General features: G+C 41.1%; 2 protein-coding genes across 2 annotated transcripts in view; one reads left to right on the forward strand and one right to left on the reverse strand.

Moving 5' to 3' along the window:
• Nucleotides 1-21,611, reverse strand: part of LOC131692777 (HIV Tat-specific factor 1) — a 316,884-nt gene that overhangs the window by 295,084 nt on the left and 189 nt on the right. The window lies entirely within an intron of this gene.
• LOC131692776 (uncharacterized) lies at nt 123-21,542 on the forward strand. The gene is made up of 5 exons (XM_058980042.1): nt 123-449; nt 860-1,195; nt 19,505-19,669; nt 19,816-21,342; nt 21,413-21,542. The coding sequence occupies exons 1-5, from the start codon at nt 431-433 to the stop codon at nt 21,484-21,486; spliced, it is 2,121 nt and encodes a 706-aa protein (XP_058836025.1). The 5' UTR covers nt 123-430; the 3' UTR covers nt 21,487-21,542.

Consider the following 21,611-nt stretch of genomic DNA (forward strand, 5'->3'; position numbering starts at 1 on the left):
ACCACTGTTATTACTAAAGCAAGGGAACGGTCTGTGCGACCACTGCTGCGGACTGCCACAGGACCTATTCAGCTGACACGCCGACACTCGCAGTGGTCAGTAGTAAACTGACCTCAGGAGAATTAACACACGCCACAAAACGGAAAAACCGGGGAAAGTCCTTTATCACGAAACGTGGCACATGAGTGAAGTGCAACTTTTTAAAGTGTTTTATTTTTAACCGGGAAAGTTTCTATATCACATCGGTCAGTTTGAGACAGGCAGGCTATCAACTATATTAAACATTTTCATTTCCGGCGAAGCGCAAATTAAATCAAACTGAAATGCAGAACTCAACTTTCAACGTTGGATAACAAAGCCTTTCTACAGTGAATAAGTGATTTCAGCAAAGAGAAATAATTGTGGTGTGTGTGGAAAGTAATCCGCAAAAATGCAGATGGATATTCCAGGTGTGGACTCTCGCCGGGAAACTAAAAACCTAGGATTATTCTAAAGCTCCATGGATGTGAATGGGAAAGTTTTATCGCGAATTTCTAAAAATAATTTAAATTTTCTATAGCTTTGAAAAGTGGCTTTCCTTTATGATTTTATTGCTCAGTATAAAGTTTCAATATTAACAAAAACGTATAGTTTTAAACAATGTGAAAAAACGGACTCAAGTATTAACCAACCAATAGTATGTCTTCTGTTGACAAACAAACCACACCGAAACGAAATCCCACAATCGTTTGGAAGCGTTCCAAAGTGCAAGAGCAACTTTCCCACGCTCAATCCTGGACAGAGCTCTACCGGCCTAGCTAACAGTTTACTTTTTCGTTTTCCGTTTCCCAACTAAAATTCGAATCCACCAACCGCGCAGAAACGGGTGCCGTGTTTACACTGGGGAAATCATATTTAGCCAGTAATGTCGGCACGGTTCGGCGTCATAGACTGGAGCCGATATCGGGGGACCAGGATGAACCACTACAACCGAAGCGGCAGAGCAGTTCATCAACTTCTTCGTCCGGTGCCCTCATGATAACTGCCACGGACGACGTGCCCCAGCAGCAGCAGCAGCAGCAGCACAACAATACTACACTGACGGGACTCAGCCCACCGAGGCCAGCTTCGGTGCGGCAGCAGAGCTACTTTTTCATTAGAAATGATCCGGTGGTTAAAATTGTGTGCGGAAGCAAGCAGAGCGGAGTTGTTTGCGGTTAGTATGAACATTTAATCGAAATTCTTATGGAAGGAAATGTTCTTTTTTTCGACCAGCTTGCACATTATTGTTTTAAATGTTCGTCAAGTTTTTTGTACTTCATTTTAAAAAATGCTCTTTTTATCCAAGGAATAGACGACTACAGTTATGGATATATTCAACTAAAGGGGCTCTCCTCGTCACTGGCTACATGGCGCTAAAAACGTGTTTTTTACGATTTTTTGAACATGAAAGCAACAAGAGAAACAAATTGACTTTTTGCGTATTTTTTAACATATGTTTACTCTTTCGCGCAGTAGCTCGCCGCGCACAACTCAAACTCCGTGCAAGATTCAGCCGTAATTTTTACCTGAAACCAAAAAGTGAAATACTTCATTATTCGGAAGCCTTTCCGAACAGGTTAGACTATTACGGTGATAGAAAGCTGAAATTTTAAATACAGTAGGATTCCGTTTTTGGCAAAAATTTTAGTTTTTTCAGTTGCCAAAACCGGAATCGTGCCAAAAATGGAACCTTATTTTTGAAGCTTGGAATTTTAATTTACGACTTCAAAAACGTTTCAAGGATTTTCAATCATGTGTGAAATGGAATAAGATAAAAGAAAAAAAGATGGGTGGGTAATGTCTGCGACATAACCGGAGAGATGTAGAATACATAAGGAACACGTTCTTCAAATATGTTGATACTCATTAGGATTTTCGGACAAAAGCTGATTTGGGCGAGGAATATTTCAAATTATTCTTTACAAAAATGATGGTGGTCCTGAAAAGGACCGGTTTTGTTGGCGTTGTTGGCCTTGGTGAGGGAGATGGCTAACGATGAAATTAATTGTTAGCATGAGGAAGTCGCGTAGTACTGGCCAATGGAAGAACAGATAATAATTGATTCCTGAAAATCAATTTTTCTTTATTCATGTAAATTATACATACTTACAAATCTAACAGAAGATTCCTGATCATATTTCTGAATCATTAGTGCGAACATTGTGTAATTTGGTTAAGTACAATGAAAGTTACAAACTTTCCAAACTCGACCTTCTGTTCCTTCAGAAATATTGAAATGGGGTGTCTATATTAAACCGTTATTCGTGGTCACAATAAAAAAAGATGGGTGGGTAATGTCTGTCACATAACCGGAGCGTCGTGATTTCAATTCGAGACGTTAATTTAAAACTAATAATATTCAACAGAATCACGTTTGAATGGGAAACTTTCAAATAATTCTCTATGGTAATAATGGTGGTTCTGAAAAGAACCTTTGGTATCGGCGTTGGTGTTGATGGTGATGCGCTGGATCGTTGGATATTTTTGGCATGATAGTTACGTGCCTGGCGAACTGTTTTGTAGCCTCGAACAAAACGACAAGACTGGCTTCTTCGGGTACCATTACGGCTGAACTTTATAAGCTTAGCTCGACTTTGAAATCCTGCACAATCTCACGAATCAGACACTGGTAGGGCCATTTTGTTTGCTACTAGCACGGAGCTGCACAAAAAATCATTTAATGCAGTTAGTTCACGGGGGCTGCCAAAAAGCTTGAATAGAAGCATGCGACTTCAACGTTTCTCTTAAACACATGCAACAACACATTCGTTTTGGTAATACTGATAATAACAGTAGAAAGGAATGGAAAAGCAGTGCACGAAACGAGCGAGAGGATAATTTAAATTTTTGTTCCGTGTGCAAGCTACTTCTTTCCACCCAACGTATTATGTTGCTTGTTGAAAATTTGCTACACACCTTAAAATAAAAGTTTCAGTTTAACTCTCACTAGAACACAATTGATTGGTCCTGAAAAGAACCGTTGCTTTTATTGTAATTTACGCCCACTCCCACAAACCGACCAAGTAGGCATCAGTGGCTTCATTACGGCTGAGTTTTGTAAGCGTAGCTCGACTTTGAAGTAATACACAACCTTACGAACCAGACGCTGGAATGTTAGCCAGCGGATTAGTTGCTCCGTTGCCCTTTAGTTGGGGCGAAATACTAGCATGGCGACAGTCCCTGATCGGTAGTTGGTTGCGATGGGCCACCAGTAGCTGGGCACTTTTGCGGACCGTCATCATCGCCAACTGCTTTCCTCCGGTGGACTGGCTGCTTGCTAGTGCTTGAACGAATACGAATGATGAGAAAAACCGACCGACCAATATTCATATATGAAAACACAAGAAATCACTACTATCGCTCTCCCGCTCGTTTTCGTGCCATTCCTGTGCCTTTCCTTTCCGTTCGGCTACCAATACTAGCATAACCAAAACGAATATTCTGTCTTTCCATCGCCTTCAATCTAGTGGCCAGTGCTAGCAAACTTGCATGTTCAGTTTTTCAATAACAACATTCCAACAATATTTTCAAAGAATGTTGCAGATTTGAAAAGAAGGAAGGAGAAGATTTTCACAAACTTAAATTCTTTTGTTTTATTTGTTAGCGCTGATAAAGGCTATTTAGTTTGCTACTAGCAAGGAGCTGCACAAACAAATCGATTTATGCAGTTAATCAATGGAGGCTGCCAAAAAGTTCGAATAAAAGCATGCGACTAGTGTACTTTGCATGTTCTATATTTTATCAATACTAGAGAGGATCAATAAAATAATTCAAATTGTTATAGCGACATGCAATTGTGGCAACACTGGCCATGAGATGGTGGGGGAACACGCACATTCGTTTTAGTTATGATGGTAGTAGCAGCAGAAAGGAATGGAAAAGCAGTGCACGAAAACGAGCGAGAGAAGATAATTTAAATTCTCTTTCTTTCTTTCCACACATCGTATTTCTTATATTGCTTTCTGAAAATTATTTGTTATACACCATAAAATGTAAATTTCAGTTTAACTCTTATTAGAACACAATTAATTGGTCCTGTAAAGAACCGTTTATTGTTTTATTGCGGGAGCATAATTCAGGCGCACTCCCCGCGGACACGGTGAGCTAGAAAGCACTATTTTGCATTCTCGAACAAACCGACCAAGTAGGCATCGTTGGCTTCTCGGGGCATCATTACGACTGAGCTTTGTAAGCGTAGCTCGACTTTGCAGTCCTGCACAATCTCACGACCCAGACGCTGGAACGATAGCCTACTCTGTTGCCCTTTAGTTGGGGCGAAATTCTTGCAGGGCGACAGTTCCTGATCGGGTTGCGATGAGTCACCAGTAGCTGGGGCACTTTTTCCGCCGTCGTCATCGCCGACTGCTTTTCTTCGGTGGACTGGCTGCTTGCTAGTGCTTGAACGAATACGAATGATGAGAAAAACCGACCGACAGATATTTATATAATCGCGCTAATATGCACTACTATCGCTTTCTCGCTCGTTCTCGTGCCGTGCATGAGCCTTTCCTTTCCGTCCGGCTTCTAATGGCCTAACCAAAGGAATATGCCGTCTTTCCCCCACCAAGTGCTCTCGTCAAGCAACCCAATGCGAATAACCATACGAACAAACATGTAATGGACCTATATATAAACTTTTCATTATTTTATTGTTCGGTTGGTCTACCATAACGACGGCTCTGTGCGGGATGGGCTGAAAATTTTCACTTTTCCGAGTCGTTTTCGAAAGATTTTTCAAAACACATTTTTTTGTTATTAGTACATGTTATACATACTTCAAATTTTAATACAGCATAGAGGAACATATTTGCAACAAATTGGTCTAAAAATCAAATCATTCTGTTAAGTATGATAAAAGTTATTAACGTTCAAAATCTGACGCGGCGCCGCAGCCGATATTTTGAAACGGGACCCCTATATTGAAACCTTAAATGTATTCTACATTAAAAAATAAGAAAATTCAATTTTATTCATGTTTTTATCAAATTCAGTTTTCGCACAGTGATCTCCTGCCATACAAAAGTCGGACAAAACCTCAAAAGGGATCCAAATTTGGTAAAAACTTCACATTGGGGTAATTTGACGTCGCTGAATTCATATTTGATGTTAATTTTTTTTACCAAAATTTTGGAACCTAGGGTGGTTTGAAAATTCAACATTTACGAATATAAAGTGCTCTAAATCTGAAAATTCATTTTTAAAAAAATGGTTTTGTTGAATTTTCAGCAGAATACTCATTTTTTCAATTGTTGAAAATGCTAAGAAACATTTATAAGTTATATTGCGAACCCTGGATAATCAAACATTACCATGCGTCTCCTTCAGACATAACACCTTTCCCAAGTAACAAATTTAGTTTTATGGTACACTTGAAGATATCTTCAAGATTAGTTTCAAAAAACCGAATATAAAACCAATTACTCTACAACACTGCTTCAAGACAACCATAAACCCCTCTTAAAACGAAAAAGGCTTATACTTAAGAAGGTTTTCAAGAGTATTTTCCAAGCTTTTCTTAAATCTTTTAGGTCTTATACATACATTCTTGTTGTGGTGTTCAAGAGCTGCTTAAAACTATTATAAGACTACCATAAGTCTTGATAGTTTTATGATTTTCTTCTTCAAGAACACTACTAGTGCGCTATGAAACTGCTTTGTTAGACAGAGGGCTCGGTGTATAGTCGAAAAACATCTGCTTGGGAAAAAATCTATCCATCATATAATATTCCTTTACCAAAATGAATGCGAATGAAAATCGATAATATAAGGGCCAGGTTTTTAAGCTGATGATTGAGAAAATTTACATGCGATTGCAAGTTTTCCGATGATATGCAATATGAAAGTGCGAAAAATTCAACGCGCCGTGGAACAATTTCTAAAACATTGAATTTTATAAGAAATATTTAATCGTTTCGAAAATTCAATAATGTATGAAAATGTTCTCAATTGTCAAATTTTGGATAAAACGCATGCATAAACATTTTTCTAGTTCAGAATTGTATTTCAATCAGTGAGATTCAGTTCAGTAGGGTAGACGTGCCCTTATTCATCTCATTAGTCAGTATGTCACATTATTTAATTGATAACTCGACTTATAGTGACTGGATTGCGCTTAAATAGGTATCATCATCTTTGCTACGTACCTAAGAAGAAGTACAGTTAAAAAATTTGCTTGTAAAATGTAAAATGCTCCCGTTTGAGCGAAGCGAAAAGTCGAGTACAACGTACCCTTATTCATCCTACCATTTAAGCTAATGCGTTGAATAGAGATAGCAGATACTGCTCTAACTAACGTGTTCAAATGGGTGAGATGAATAAAGGAGCTAAGATGAATTAGGGAGCAGTAACCCTATATAGAAAATAGTTATTATTTTGATTCTCATGCTAATGGCTACCATCTCGAAGTGGTCAAAAATAGCAACGACGCCATTACTTGTCATTGGATTTAACTGAAACCACCATGAGATCTTATTAAAACTAACTATTCTTACTCAAGAGTAATAGAAGTTTTTCAAGATCGTAATAAATTGATTTTTATTTATGATACACTTGAAGAAGATCTGTTGCACTTGAATAAAACTAATGAGAATTTTTCAAGACAAAAAGATTTGATAGAAGATCGCCATAAATCCAGTCTATTTTACATTGAAAATGTCAATGTTGAAGCGAAAATGCCTATGATTAATTATTATGGTAATCACAATTCCATCTGAAAGTTGATGATTTATTTCAAAAACGCATGTTAAATAGAGCTATAAGAACAACTTACGACATTACGCTATATATACAGCACCTACAGATTTGCAAAGTTAAATAATTTAATTGTAATCGTCGAGTTTGGTGTTTATACATGACTGAGCTCCATTTCACGTCTTCTCACTTTGGAATACGTCAACTATCCCGTCAGTCGTAACAGTTTGTTTGTTTATTATAGAACGCTCTTATGCAAGAGTGTTTTCACTTCGTTAAAGCTTTAAGAAGGTTTTATGGTAGCATTCTTAAGATACATTTAGCTTCAGTAAGACTGTCATAAAACTATCTTTTGGTTTTAAGGAGGTTGCAAAACAATGTCTTAAGAAGGGGTGCAAGGGTTTCTTAAAACTGCTCATAAGATTAATTACTCTTATGAAAAATTTTGTTTTATGGATATTTCTTCAAGAGCACTCTTAAATCCCGTCAAGCATTTAAAACTAAATGCCCTTTTCATAGGCAATGTTAAAACCAGATTCACTCAGTAATGTCTTGATAAAACTACCATAAAACGTAAATAAAACCAATTAGCATTTGGATTGTTTCTTGGGTTTTGCCTTTCTCAATAGAAAGGTATTGCAATTGCTCTGAAAACCGACTTTTCAACAGAGGACCGGAGGGGCGAGTGACATATACCATTCGATTCAGTTCGTCGAGTTCGGCAAATGTCTGTGCGTGTGTATGTAAGTGTGTGTATGTGCGTCTGTGTGTATATGACCAAAAATGTCACTCATTTTTCTCAGAGATGGCTGAACCGATTTTGACAAACTTAGTCTCAAATGAAAGGTGCAACGTTCCCATAGGCTGCTATTGAATTTTTGATGGATCCGACTTTCGGTTCCGGAATTACAGGGTGATGAGTACGATCACGTAGAAAATGTCGATTTGAATAACTTCTGCAATGAATGTATAATGGTGAAAATTTTTCCAAAATGTGACCAAAACTGCTTCGATTTGTAGTACTAGGTCACTAACAGCCATTCAAAGTCTTTTTGGTCACATTGGTCACCATCATCGGTTCCGGAAGTCCCGGCGGAAGTATCCAAATTTAGAATAACAGTCACATCGGTTTCTCGGAGATGGCTATGCCGAATCAACCAAAGAAGAAAGATGTTGCGTCCCCGGAAATGGCTATAAAATTTCATCCCGAACCGACTCCCGGTTTCGGAGTTACGGGTTGTGGCGTGCGATCACATAGCAAATTGTGATTCAAACAGATACTCCGATGAAAGCAAAAAAGGTAAAAATTTCGCTAAAGTGTCTCTCAAACAACTTAAATAGGCAGTTTTAGGTCACCGACGGCCAACCAAACATTCATTGACTGCATTGACCACCATAGACGGTTCCGAAATTGCCCGGGAAAAGCGGCCATCTTTCAAAATTAATGAACTCACATCAGTTTCCCGGAAATGGTTGGGCCGATTTTCACAAACTTAGTCCCAAATGATAGCTGCAATTAATCCCACAGATGTCAATAAAATTTCGCACGGATCGCTTATATGGTTCCGGAAATATAGACAAATATTAAGTCTTGAAATTCCCATATAAGCCGAATATGAAACATATGTAATTCCCATATAAGCCGGAACTCAATTTTTTTTTCAAAGGGGGGACCCGATGAAATTTCAGAAATCGAATTCGTATTTTTGATGCCAAACATCTTTAAAATGCATGAAACGTCGAGATTTTATGTTATCTCGAAAACATTTTTTTTATGACAATCGACTTTTTGGGACTGCCGATTTCGCTCCTTTTTTCAATTCAATATTACCGTGGCTGTTTTTTCTTTTGTAAAATTTTAGAACTCGAACAATGATTTCTTGTATATAAATGTCAAGTCATGTATAATAAAATTGTAATGTATACATTTGAAAGTTTTTAATAAATATAAGCCACTAAAAAATTCTCGTGTTCATGATTGAGAAAGGCACAATTGCACCGCTAGGTGGATTAAAACAGGTTTTTCATACCTCGGAGCACTAATTTTCAAGTACAGTAAGCGAAAAGTACACTAATTTTCAAGAGTCATGAACTACAAGCGATTTTTCCGAACTGTATCTAAAAAAAGTACAGCCACTTTGAATAAATAATTTTAATTTAATGCAAGATTTATTTTTTGTTCTTCAGAAAAAGTGAATGAGAAGAAAGCCTTGTATCGACTAAATTGAATGGCAAATATAAGTCCACCGAATAACCTTACTAATGGAATCAGTTCGACTCTAATCAAAATTTTAACTAAAACAAAATATTCATTTCAAAAACATAGTGTTGAACACTTTTTTTTCCAGAATTGGTCATCTATTTCACCTTTGAAGGTCTGTAAAAAATCTATCTTTTGTCCTCAAGACTTAATATTTTGAGATGACTCTATTCAACCTGCTTACAAAGAAAAATGTTAAATCATAAAAAATCCTAAATAAAATTTTGAGGTTTTGGCTAGGCTAGGCGACACTGTGTGTCGTCCAGTAGAATTCTTACAATCTTCGCGCACTTCTCGAGTACAATGCCCCTCATTACGGAGGTGTAACATATCATTTAATTCGAGTCGCTTTTCTTCGGTCCACTAGACGTCAAAACTCGAACAATTCACTGCATGGTAGTGTTGATTTCGCTACTGGGACTGTTATCTCTTCTGAAAATTAATGAACAATTTTGCAAGAGCCACCCCACCCCAAATCTTTAAAAAAATCGTAACAAATTAACCATTATAGATAGCCTTGTTTATTCAGCAAACTTCAGCTTCGATTTATTTGTGTTATTACATTGTGGGGCTTTTCGCAGGTAAACTTCACACATCTAAACAGTCGATACATTGAACACCCTAATCACAAAGACCACCCTAATTCCATTCATTTGGAAAAATCGCCAAAAAAACTAACAACTTTGTGAAAGACATCATATAGTTTAAAAAAAAACTATTTGGGAGCTATCAGTTTTGTATTCCTAAATACGGGCTTTCGATATGTACTGAAAATTTAGTGCCAAGTTTTGTAGTGATGTCGCAATAATCGAAAGAGAAAGAGGCTCGCAATGTTACTAAGGTTCTATTGAATTTTTTCTCCAGAATTAGTCTTATTATGCAGTGTAGCGCATTCTTCTGTACTTGACTCTTAACCCTCCGGCACTCGCGCCGTTGTATTTAGTGCAACGCCTTCAGAAACTCTAACGAAATCTTCTTTCAGCACCAGCGGCTCATTCGGGGAGCCATTCGCGCGAGTGCCCCAGGGTTAAAGTGCACAGACTCTGCGTCTTACTATAAAAAATTATTCCGTCAGACACTAGTTACATTATACATCAATAATACATTTCTATACTAATTGTAATCTTTAAATACGACACGTACAGTGTAAAATAAAGTTAACCCTTAAATGCATAACGGTGTTTTAAAAAAACATAGCGTAAAACATCTCAAAATTATCACAGTAATGTATTAAAATTATGAAACAATTTTAACAAAATAAAAAAAGATGATTTGTGCCTTTGAGGGTTAATATGACTCCCATGTTTGGAAATAAAGTCAAATGTGATGTCAATTGATACGAAAAAAAATATCTACTGTACATTTTTCAAAGACTTATTATGTACAAGAATGTTGCCTAAAAAGGAACTCATTTGTTGCAAAGATCGGAGTGTGCCAAAATGGGAGCATGCCAAAAACGGAATCTTATTTTAGTCATTTTTTCATTTCTAACGAAAGAAATGAATAGAACTCGCTCAAACTTTAAATTTTTTCCGGAAGCCCGAGTCTCATATACCAATCGACTCTGCTCGACAAATTGGGTCTATGTGTGTGTTTTTATCGAGGGGGAATCTCCAAAAGAGACCACTACCGACTTGGCGAATTATTACTGCAGCTATTTCTCCAGCAAACCTACCGAAAAACCTGAATCTCCTGTATCTCCTTATCCTCTTCCTCCCGGGATAACCGTTGGGTATTACTTAGGGAGGGTATTGTGCTATTGAACCTCTTCTTTCCCAGAGCCCCTTGGCTCCTCGACTGCACCTGTTCGATGTGTGGGATTTGATTTATTTATTTATTTTTTTTTTATTTTGTTTATTTATTTATATATTTTTTTATTGTTCAGGTTTTTTCAATTTTTTTCCTACCCACGTACATCTTGCTGCGTTACCGGTCCAGCGGTGAGTGCGGTCGCCAACGTCGGAACCCGTCGAGACGTAAACCGACCCAGAGATACCGAAAACCTAACTCGCATCCTTCTACAGCCACACTCGCAGGATTTTTTAACCCTTTATAAGGCCCAGAGTTTAGAGCTATTAATGAATGTTATATTAATAGAAACACGGTCTTTCACTTAGTTTAGAATATATATACATTTATTTCGTAGTAAAAAATGTTAGAAAACGTCAGTCTTCGTATTGTTTGATGTATTTCCAACGAGATTGGTGCAAATATAAAGACAAATCGAGCTGGATCAGAAATTCAGAAAAAAATTAAGGTGGGTTACTGGTTATTACTTGATTGAAAGTAAATAACTCCTGGATTCTGAGGATAAGTTGAAAAAGTGAGACCACAGATTACAGACGTTTATTTATTCATTGTATTTTTTGCTTTGCAATTTTTACCACTCATAAACCAAACTTTCGGATTAAAAATAGTTGTTTTTACGAATTTGCAGGATCTAGAGTATTTTTTTAATCGCGCTAATTTTATTACCCAAAAGGAAATCGCTGTATTTTTTTCAAACAACTTCACCAATCTGACACTTTTCACTGCATCTCAATAAAAAGTAATGAGAAGGCTTGCCAGACTCCTAACAAGTAGATTTCATAGGATTGGAACACTTGTCACTGCATATTCCTGCGTTATGAACGAACGAAACATAGTTGCCACTGCCTTATAAAGGGTTAACCGACGTGAAACTGCTTGTTGGTGTTGCAAACTTAATGCTCTTATCTCTGCTGAGCTGGAGCTCTGACAGAATTGGTGTTACTGTCATTAGCTCCCAGTTATCTTTGATTCCGTAGGCCCTTCTGCATACATTGAGCCTTTTGGCTCCGCTGCGTACGTTGAGTAGGCACGCTATCCAACCTTCGCTGCGTAACCGGTCGACCCCAACGCCGGAACCCGTCGAGACATGAACCGATCCGGAGATGTCGAAACCTAACTCGCCTTCCTCCACACTAGAGTCCACAGCCACCCTCGCAGGATTTTTAACTGACGTAAAACTACTTGTTGATGTTGCTAACTTAGTGTTCGTTTCTCGCTACGTAGCCGGTTCACATACGACCGTCGCCGTGCTGGAACCCGTTGGGACGTGAACCGATCTGGAGGATCCTAAAGCCCTGGCTAGCGTCCCTTCACGGCCACACTCGCAGGGTTTATAACCGGCTTGAACCACTCGCCCATATCTTACTAGTTGGTGTTGCCAGCTTGCTGTTCTATTTATCCCTTTCTCTGAAGTTCTGACAGTATTTTAGTGTCACTACTCAGCTGACGGCATTCCATGTACCCTCGTCTCGACACATCTCTGCCACAATTTTCTTTATGTTAAGCGAAGGTATCTCTCTTCGTGCTGCATCAAACCTAGAACAGACGAGGACCACAAAAGGGTGACATAGCGTGTCCGAACCGATATAGGTACTGTTTAAAACAACCATGACCAGGCAGGAACTGCGTCAGAGTAAAAGTTACTTTACCATGCCTCCTATTTACTCAGGTTGAGAGAATCGGTATGAGTCTGTGAGTCTACCAACCTTTTTTCGACGAGTCCAGTCATGCTACAATTCGACCATAGAATCAGCTCATTGTTTTCCGCATTGCCTTGGTCCCATGCCGCTTATAGTTATCTTCCACTAGAATGATGCCGATAGGGATCATTCCAGCGATAACGCAGACTGCCTCTGATGCGATAGTCCTGTACGCGCTCGCGATCCGCATGGCCATGAGCCTGAATGTACTAATCAGCTTTACTCAATTCCACTGTGTCTCCCAGACCGAGCCTCCGTACCTCTGTATCGACGATAATACGCTAGCCAGAAGACCCCGGCGTTGCTCAGCATGATTCTGGCTAAAGCGTTTATAGCTTTGGCCGCCTTCTTGCAATCATAGTCGACATAGATGTTGACGTTCAGTCGGTTATCTATCATTACTCCAAGCTGTTTTAGTGCCCGCTTCAAGACTATGACATTCTCCCCGACAGTGGTTTATGCTCGCTGCAGTACTTTGCAGTTGCTGACCAATAGCACCTCCATTTTGTGGTGAGCTATCTGCAACTTCACTCCTTGCCTCCAGTTTCCAATCTTGTGGATTGCCTCCATCGCCAACATTTCCACCTCCTCTGGCGTCTCTCCCAGTACCATTATTACGATGTCGTCCGCGAACCCGACGATCTCTACGCCCCTAGGCAGCTTAAGCGTCAGCACGACGTTATACAGTCCGTTCCAAAGCGTTGCATTCAGAATAGGGCCTTGCAGGACTCCTGCCGTAATTATAATCGATTTTTGTCCCCCGTTTGTTTCATAGATGAAGAACCTGTTCTGGAAATAACTCCTTAGAATTCTACAGAAAAAACTAGGAACCCTTATTTTGAGCAGTGATTCCACAATGGCTTCCAAATCCTCTCCAAGAGTTTCCCGTGCGTATCCAGCAGGCATATTGGTCTATATGACAATGGATCTTCGGGGGCTTACCTGGATTAAGCAGTAGCACTAACTTCTGTATCTTTCTATATATCAGGGAAGTGTCCCTCGTCCAAAAGCTTTTGAAACACTTTTCTGAACATATCCGGGAGTGTCTCGATTGCCGCTCTCAATGCAATGTTGAGGATTGCATTTAGTCCGGGCGCTTTCTTCATCTTCTTTAAACCCTTCTTTAAACCCTTTGCCAATGCAACTAGTTCATCGTTGAAGACTTGTATCACTTCTACATTGTCCTGCTCTACCTCGCCATACGATATAATCTACCATATCATTGGATCGTGATCCGGAAAGTACCCTTCAACGATAACCTTCGGTTTATCAGGGCGCATCTCCAGCAGTGGCGTAGTAAGAAAATTTTTCGGGGGGGGATATGAAATTTTTTTGTATATATATGAAAAAATGTTCAAAAACATTCTGAGCAGGAAAAAAATGTTCAAAACCAACTACTCAGGGAACGGATTTGGGTAGTCAAGGTAGTAAAGCTGTTGGTATAGAATTAATGCTCTTCCCCTACAATCTGGGCGGCAAACTTCAGACTGTCTAATTTACTGAGCCCTTCAGTTCCCTTGTGCCATTCAGTACCACTTCCTCGTTGAGCTTCCGACTGGTTCGCGAACTGGTCGGTCTAGTCCCCGACGATAGATCTAGCCTACTCCGACGAAAAGTTCCCCGGCGAGTGAAGTTCGAAAGCAAGCCAACGAGCCAGGTGCTGCGAGCAGTTCGGCGATTCCGGTAGAGTAGGGCATCCGGTTTGCTGGAGCCCCGGCGCGGCTGGTGGTGTATCGTCGCGATCTACGCGGTCTCGTTCCCGGCGGTGAATCTGATTACGCTGACGGAGAGGTCCCAGACGAAAGAAGTTCTCCCGATACCGATTCTTATTTGGTTTCAGTACTACTTCCTTGATGATTCATTCAGCTCCTCAACTTGTTCGCGAACAACTTGGTCTATTCCCCGACGATGGACCTGACCTACTCCGACAGATAATTCCTCGGCGCGAGAAGTTCTCCCGAGATCGAGCTAATCAGCTAGGTGCCAAGGTCAGTTCGGCGATTCTGGTGAAGCAGGGTGTCCGGTGCACTCGTGCGCCGATGACCCGTGACTAGTGGTGCCTCATCGCTGTCTACTCAGTCTAGTCCCCAGCGGTGAACCTAGCTTACGCTACCGGAGAGTTCCCTGGCGAAAAAAGATCTCCCAATATCGATTCTTCTTTGGTTTTCGCTATTTTCTATCGGAACAACCGGTGGGGTGCCGTGGTCGGTCTGACGAATCCGCATGGAGCGTGACGTCCGGTTCGCTAGCGTTTCGACGACTCATACTCGCTGCTCTATTGCAGTCTACTCGACTAGTCCTCGGAGGTTCGATGTCCATTCCGTTGTAAGACGGTCATGATCTACATCAGCGGTTCTCAACCTTTTTCGTAACAATGACTCCTTAGATATCATACTGGGTTGCTGCGGACCCCCATAGTTAAACATCAATTTTGTGTGCTATCAATATGTTATTTTCAATTTGTTAGGAAACATGACTTGAAATTTCAATATGCACTCGGAAAATATATTTTTCTTCGCGGACTCCCAGCAATGACTTCGTGGCCCCCTAGGGGTCCGCGGACCCCTGGTTGAGAATCACTAATCTACATCATATCTCTGTTTACTGCGTTCCACGTCTTTACGTTGCTTGTCATTCTGTAGGCTACATTATCCGGGTTGATGATGGTGAGGACCGTTTTAAGTAGCTCCCTGCACATCACTCCAAACCTCGGACATTCAAAGACTCTCCTCGGACATTCAAAGACTTCAAACCTCGGACATTCAAAGACGCTCCGGTGTCTCCTCGAGGATCTCACACTCCAAGCACAGTGTTGACGTTGCGTACCCACACCGATGAAGATACTCCTTAAGCAGCCGTGGCTCGGTAGGAGCTGTGTCAGGTGGAAGGTCATCTCTCCGTGCTTTCTATTGACCCACGCCGATAGGTTTGGATGAGCCGGTAGGTCCACTTTCCTTTCTCCGTATTGTCCCATTCCTGCTGCCACGTCACCATCGAATCGATTCTCATCATCTTCCTCACGTTTCTGGCGTTTCATTGTTTGTAGCACTTGATATCCTCCGTCAGGGTAATGCAGATGGGGATCATCTCGGTGACAAAGCATACTGCCTCCGGTACGCAATCGCAACTCGTACGACCAGCAATCGAAGCATCCTGTTCAACTTTTCGCGGTTTCATTGTATCCGTCACCGACACCTCCATTTCTTCAAGTGTCTTACCGTTAGTGACACATCGTCCACGAAACCAACGATTTTCACTTTCCTAGGAAGCCGCAGTGTTAAGACCCCATCGTACGTCCCATTCCAAAGTGTTGGACAGAGAATGGAGCCCTGAGGAACGCCCGCTGTGACTCGCATTGCATATTGCCCGTTTGTTCGTCTGGTACAGCAGTGCTCTACTCTGGTAGTAGCTCTTCAGGATCTGGCTCATTCTTTTATGTCACGCTGCAGCATTGGTCTATTCGAGGCTGGATGGCCCGGTGACTTCCCTGACTTTAGCAGCAACATCAGTTTCTGCACCTTCCTCATTTCGGGGATTACCATCATCTAACGACTTCAGCAGTAGCATCCTGAATATGTCCGGATATGCCAGGATCGCAGCTTTCAGCGCCACGGTTGGTATTTCATCCGGACAGGGGGTTTTCTCTGATTTTAGTCACATCGACGCTTCTTTGAGCTCGTCGTTAGTCACTTACCACTCGGCTGTGTTACCTCCTTCTTCTTCGCCGTACGGTGTCGGTGACCAGGTAGTTGAATCGTGATTCGGGAAGAGACCCTCAACGATTATCTTTAGCTTACCCGGGTATATTTCAGCTGGTGTCGACGGACCCTCGTCTTCGTCATGACGACTCAGTACGCGTCCCCCAGGGATTGGCGTTTATTTCTCAGCACAGCTACTTATGGCAATTGGCTTGCTAAGCTTGATCCCCCGTTTTAAAGAGTCCCTACCTTCTCGAAACGTCGCTTGCGCTCCTCTCTCACTCTCCGTTCTTACGATCTGAGCCTGCCTTCTGGATCTAAGACAAGAAGCGTGTACGCCGTCTACAGCATGGCCCTAGTTTTCGTGACATTGTATCGTCACAAGCCGTCACAATCCTTCTTGTTAGATCAGCCGCATCAACGTACTTGATTACGTTGTTCGCCGAAGTAACTAGGTTTTCGTTAAAGTCTTTCGTCTTCCACTTTAGCTTGCGGCCTTCTTCATGCTGCAGCAGGGTTCCATTGGCTGATGCGGTAGCGAATCGCCTGGTGGTCTCTATGGGGATATTTCTCCCACCCCCCATCCATGTTCGCCGTCAGTCAAGGACTACAGAATGTGGCGAAATTTCTCTCGGTACCGATATCCGTTTCGTGAACCAATAAGCTCCCAGCTTCGCCGCGATCTACTTGTTATAGTCCTCGGCGGTTGAGCTAGCCTCCACACCGTGCCGTCAGGTAGGTGTCGAGTCTGCAGCCAATTTTCACTACAAGGAAATATTTTCACAAGATAACTTTAGCAAATGAAACTTTGAGAATTTTATTTAAAATTTTAGGCATATTTTTGTTTAACATATTGAATTTTTGCAAAATTCTCCAAAATATTTAGGGGTGGGGGAGGGGGTTTCGTCCCCAAACCCCCCCCCCCCCGCTACTACGCCACTGATCTCCAGAAGCGTCATGGGTCCTCTGATCTTCGCCAACGTCACACGCCATGTGTCGCCCCAGGGCGTCAGGACCCTGGCACAGCTCTTTGAAGCAAATTGATTTTCTTTGCTTTATCTCACGTTTCAATGCTGCCCTTGCAGCGCGGAATTGTATATTACGCCTCTGTCCGCTTCAGTGCTAGCTCGTTGGGCGTTTCTTTTGGCACTAAGGCAGCTTGCGCGAAAGGGCTCCGAGCTCCTCGGTCCACCAGTACGCTGGACGCCGTCTGTTCCTGGGCTCTAGTTTTCTTGGCATTGTGGTGTCACATGCTCTCGCCAACGTTTCTGGTAACTCTTCCGCGTTCATGTCAGAGGGGTCGCTCGCTGACTGACATGCTTCCACAAAGAGATCGTTGTCAAATGACTTCACCTTCCACTTCCACTCGTGAGCTCTGGCCCTCTGTATTGACGCTTGGAATTGTTGACCAAAACTGTTGTAGTCTAGAAAACGTTGCATTTTTAAGCACCACTAAGCACTTTGAGCACTTGAATATTCATTTTTGTAACAGATAATATTTGTTTAGAGTTATCAGTGTCTATTGTCTTAGTTTTGGAACTGTTTTCACTAAGAACTTTTCATAATTACATTCAGTTTCCAGTTACTATCTCAAGTAATCAGAATTAATACAATCATGCAATAATTTTTAAGCCCCTCCTGAAACAAAATCCTGGCTACGGGCCTGCGAAGCAATATTAAAAGCGGTATGAGACAGTATATTCTTCTTTCACCTATTGATCATATTGCTGCGACTCGTGAGACCTTTCAGTGCATACTGTGGGAACTATTGTTTCTGTGTCTGCTGATGTGTGTTGTGTTTATAAACCAATTGATGTCTGAAGCATGACATTCACATAACTATAATCAAGCAAAGCACATTACATGACACCAACAAAAAAATTGTTTATTTTAGGTCGAGGATACCTCCACCTTATACACTAACGAGTGAGGGGCCAGACAGAGTAAATTTATTCTACGTAATGTTCTGCTTTTGGTATTCGCAGGCTGCCGCCTAAATGACCTTTACCTTGAATTGAATTGAAACTCGAGGGCGAAAACCGCCAAATTGCTTTAACCAATGAACAACAAAATGAAGAAAAATCATGCAAGCCTGCGTAAGCAACCAAAAGCAGGCAGGACTTTCACTGTGAATCAGTGGAAACATATTCTCCCATGCTTCACCGCACGGAACGGGTCCCATGGGCATCGGTGGTCAGACTGAACTGAAAATTATGACAGCGACAAACAACAAACTATGAATTTACTCTGCTATGTTTGCTTATCTGCCGGTAGCAAATCGAAACAACGAGCTAATTTATTTTAGTCATTTGAATCGTTGAGCTGCCGAGCGTTGAACGGAACGGAAATACGTGGGCACCAACACGGGCTGCTTCTGACTGCTAGCCGATTGGCGAGACCAGGTGTCGCCTAGTCTAAGTGACAATTTGATTCTGTCGTATCTAATGATCGCGGTACATGCGATTGCCGGATTGCAAGGGTACCCGTTTCGATGGAAATTTGTAACGAAACGAAAATAAAACCCACCCTCAATTCCATTTGTGTTTGGGCTAAAGGTTGGTGTTTGTCCTTCCCCGTTTACAAATGAGAGCAAAACTAAAACTTTTGACACTGAGTTACTTTTGTAGTCTAATTTCTTCGTCACTGGGAGTTTGAATTACAATCTTCTAACTACAAAGACCGACACTCGAAGTGTAACCAATTAAAAAAATATTGGTTTTGGTGCCCCAATTTCAACCCTACTATTGCAGCAACATTTCTGAACGAAGATGACAGACTGCTGCAACCAATTCACAATGGTCCACAATGTGAATTTAGCAGTAATTCTAACTTTGCACTCAAACTAAATAATTTAGCCATATAATGCGTTCTGGAAAGTACTTTGCAAGACCCTTCTTTTCCCGGGATTTCTCCGGTGACGCCGAGAAGCATATTCAGATGCACACTACCACTTTTGACACCATGTTCTGTTTACTCAAAATAATGTACTCAAATCACTTTCAGTACAATATCTCTATGATCTTTACTTAGCTATTTACAAATAGAGAATGAATCAATGTGTCCTCGGTAAAAATATACAAGATAGAGCGCGATAGGTGGCGAAATAGAAAAACGAGGTGTATCATAATACCGCAACAGGAATTTTAATTAATTTACCTATAAAGCTCGAAGCAGTGCTTAACCTTTTATCTATTGTTAAATTTTTGTCTACATTACTGTGACTTAAAAGCACAAGTTTAATCAGGTATAATCTACGACCAAAGATTTGGAACCCAAACCTCCTCCACCTAACGCAAACGTAACTCTTCTTTTTTTTTCCTCTGCAGAATCCGGTCGCCTGTTTGTTTGGGGCCGTAACCATTACGGCCAGCTGGGGTTGGGCTCTACGGAGGACTTTCACAAACCGTCCTGTGTTCGCACGATGAAGAAACTCCGGCAGCGTGTTCGAGATGCACGATTTGGAGGAAATGGGTTCAGTTTGATTCTGACGGGTACGGTACAGAAATTCCATTTGAAGTGATGGCCGCCTGACCAGTAAGGCAAAGTCGATGGGAATAAATTAACGAACAGCATGGCAGCATTTCACTTCAGTCTCCAGCCTTTGTCAAATAATGTGTTATTTTTTTACTGATTACAGAGGAAGGCAAAATTTTCTACAGTGGAAAAAGCATTTTCCCATTCAACGCAAAAGTCGAATCTCTCCTGGAAGCTGATTCACTGAGTAAGTGCAGCGTAGATAACAGCGAGTACACCAACATTCCGGTGGAGTTGAAAGAATTCGTCGAATGTATGGAAAAGGAAGACGAACTGGTCGTCGCGATTGCCGCCGGATTTTGTCACTTTATAGCCCGAACCAGTGCCGGTAATTGTTTCGGTTGGGGTTACAACAGTCACCAGCAGCTGGGTGGAGTTGACTCCTTGAAAATCCTCACCAAACCAGACCGCCTCGGAGTAGAAGAACGCATCGAACTTGTCGAATGCGGCAACTATTGCACCCTAATGGTATCCCGAACGGACCGACTCTACTTAACAGGAAAGTTCCAGAAGATATGCATTCCAGTTATCAAAGAACTTTCCAACATTCGACTACCGGCAAAGGTTGTTGCTGTTCAAATCACTAAAAAAGACGTAATTTACCTCCTGTTAGAGGATAACCAAATATATAAAAGCAATCGCATTCAGAAGATCGAAGATCTACAGTTTCTTCGCCTGGAAATACTCGATCAGTTACTGCGACAGGACGAATACCCCACGCAAATATCCCCGGCAAACAATTTTACCTCATTCGTAACAAATCAAGGTCGCTTACTGACCACCTACGACGACGATAGTCCGTTCACGCCATCAGACCATTTTCGAGAACTCGTAAAATTCAAAGATTTCACCGTAGCCAACGCAGCTAGCGGTTTAGAGCATTCGCTGATTCAAGCGTTCCCTAAAAAGATCTGTTCACCAGCGATTGAAGTCGGTTTTTGTGAAGCTATCGAAACCATCGAAGCTGCCATCAAAAATGAAGAGGAAAGACTTCGCAACGGCACACCGATGCCAAATTTGACAAAGATACCAATCGATCTGAACGATGAGTTTATTCGGCAGGAGAAACGGCGGCTACGACAGGAACAAATCGCCAAGGAACTTTCCAAGGACGAGTGCATTCAGATCGAAACGGATGCCGACGACGTTCGGTTTATCGACAATGGAGTGGATATGACGCGACTGATAGTTATCTCCGATGGTGACAACAACGAAAATAGAGAAAATCTTGGTGAACAGATAAGGAACGAAAAGAATCAACTACTTGATTCCAAATTACTCTTAAATGGTGAAACCCTGCAAGATAAATGCATGATTGCTAAAACGTCGTCGCCGAACATCAGCCAGCTAATAGACTACAGTGATAATGGAAGCATATCGTCGCAATCGACCTTCGATGATGAGGATGAGTACGACGCTACTGAACCAACAAGAGAAAGTTATAAAATTAAAGCCTCGAATGATTCAAATAATAATCACGCGGAAGATCGTAAATTAAGTCTTCAAAGTAAACTGGAAGGTAGTCAGGGTAGCGGGAAATCAAAGGAGAAAATGAGAAAGTTTCTAAAGGAATTGAAAGCTAAGAGCATGGACGTTAGTTGTCGTAATGCTGGAACCGTTTTAAATGACGGTAATTATTTTTACATAGAAAGTTACATAGAGTAATAATTTCAATTATTGATCATTTACTCTAATTGCAGATTCCAAGTATGCAAAAAATGATCTTGAGCCTCAAGGAGGGAAGCGACCATTAAAAGTATGCAGTTTAATGTAAAAAAACAAATTCAAATTTCACGAAATTCTGTAATAAAAACGTTCTTGAATCAAAAATCGTTTGCTTATCGTTTTGTTTACATATCCGGAATTAAGCCCTAACCTCACTTTTGTTAATGGTTATAT

This window comes from Topomyia yanbarensis, chromosome 3 (assembly GCF_030247195.1).
Source record: "Topomyia yanbarensis strain Yona2022 chromosome 3, ASM3024719v1, whole genome shotgun sequence".
In the NCBI taxonomy this organism is placed as follows: domain Eukaryota; kingdom Metazoa; phylum Arthropoda; class Insecta; order Diptera; family Culicidae; genus Topomyia; species Topomyia yanbarensis.

Bases quoted from the DNA above. Each gene is read 5' to 3' on its own strand.
- LOC131692776 (XM_058980042.1), top strand. The intron at 1,196-19,504 runs GTTAGTATGAAC...TTTCCTCTGCAG, and splicing joins GCAGAGCGGAGTTGTTTGCG to AATCCGGTCGCCTGTTTGTT. The intron at 21,343-21,412 runs GTAATTATTTTT...CTCTAATTGCAG, and splicing joins TGGAACCGTTTTAAATGACG to ATTCCAAGTATGCAAAAAAT.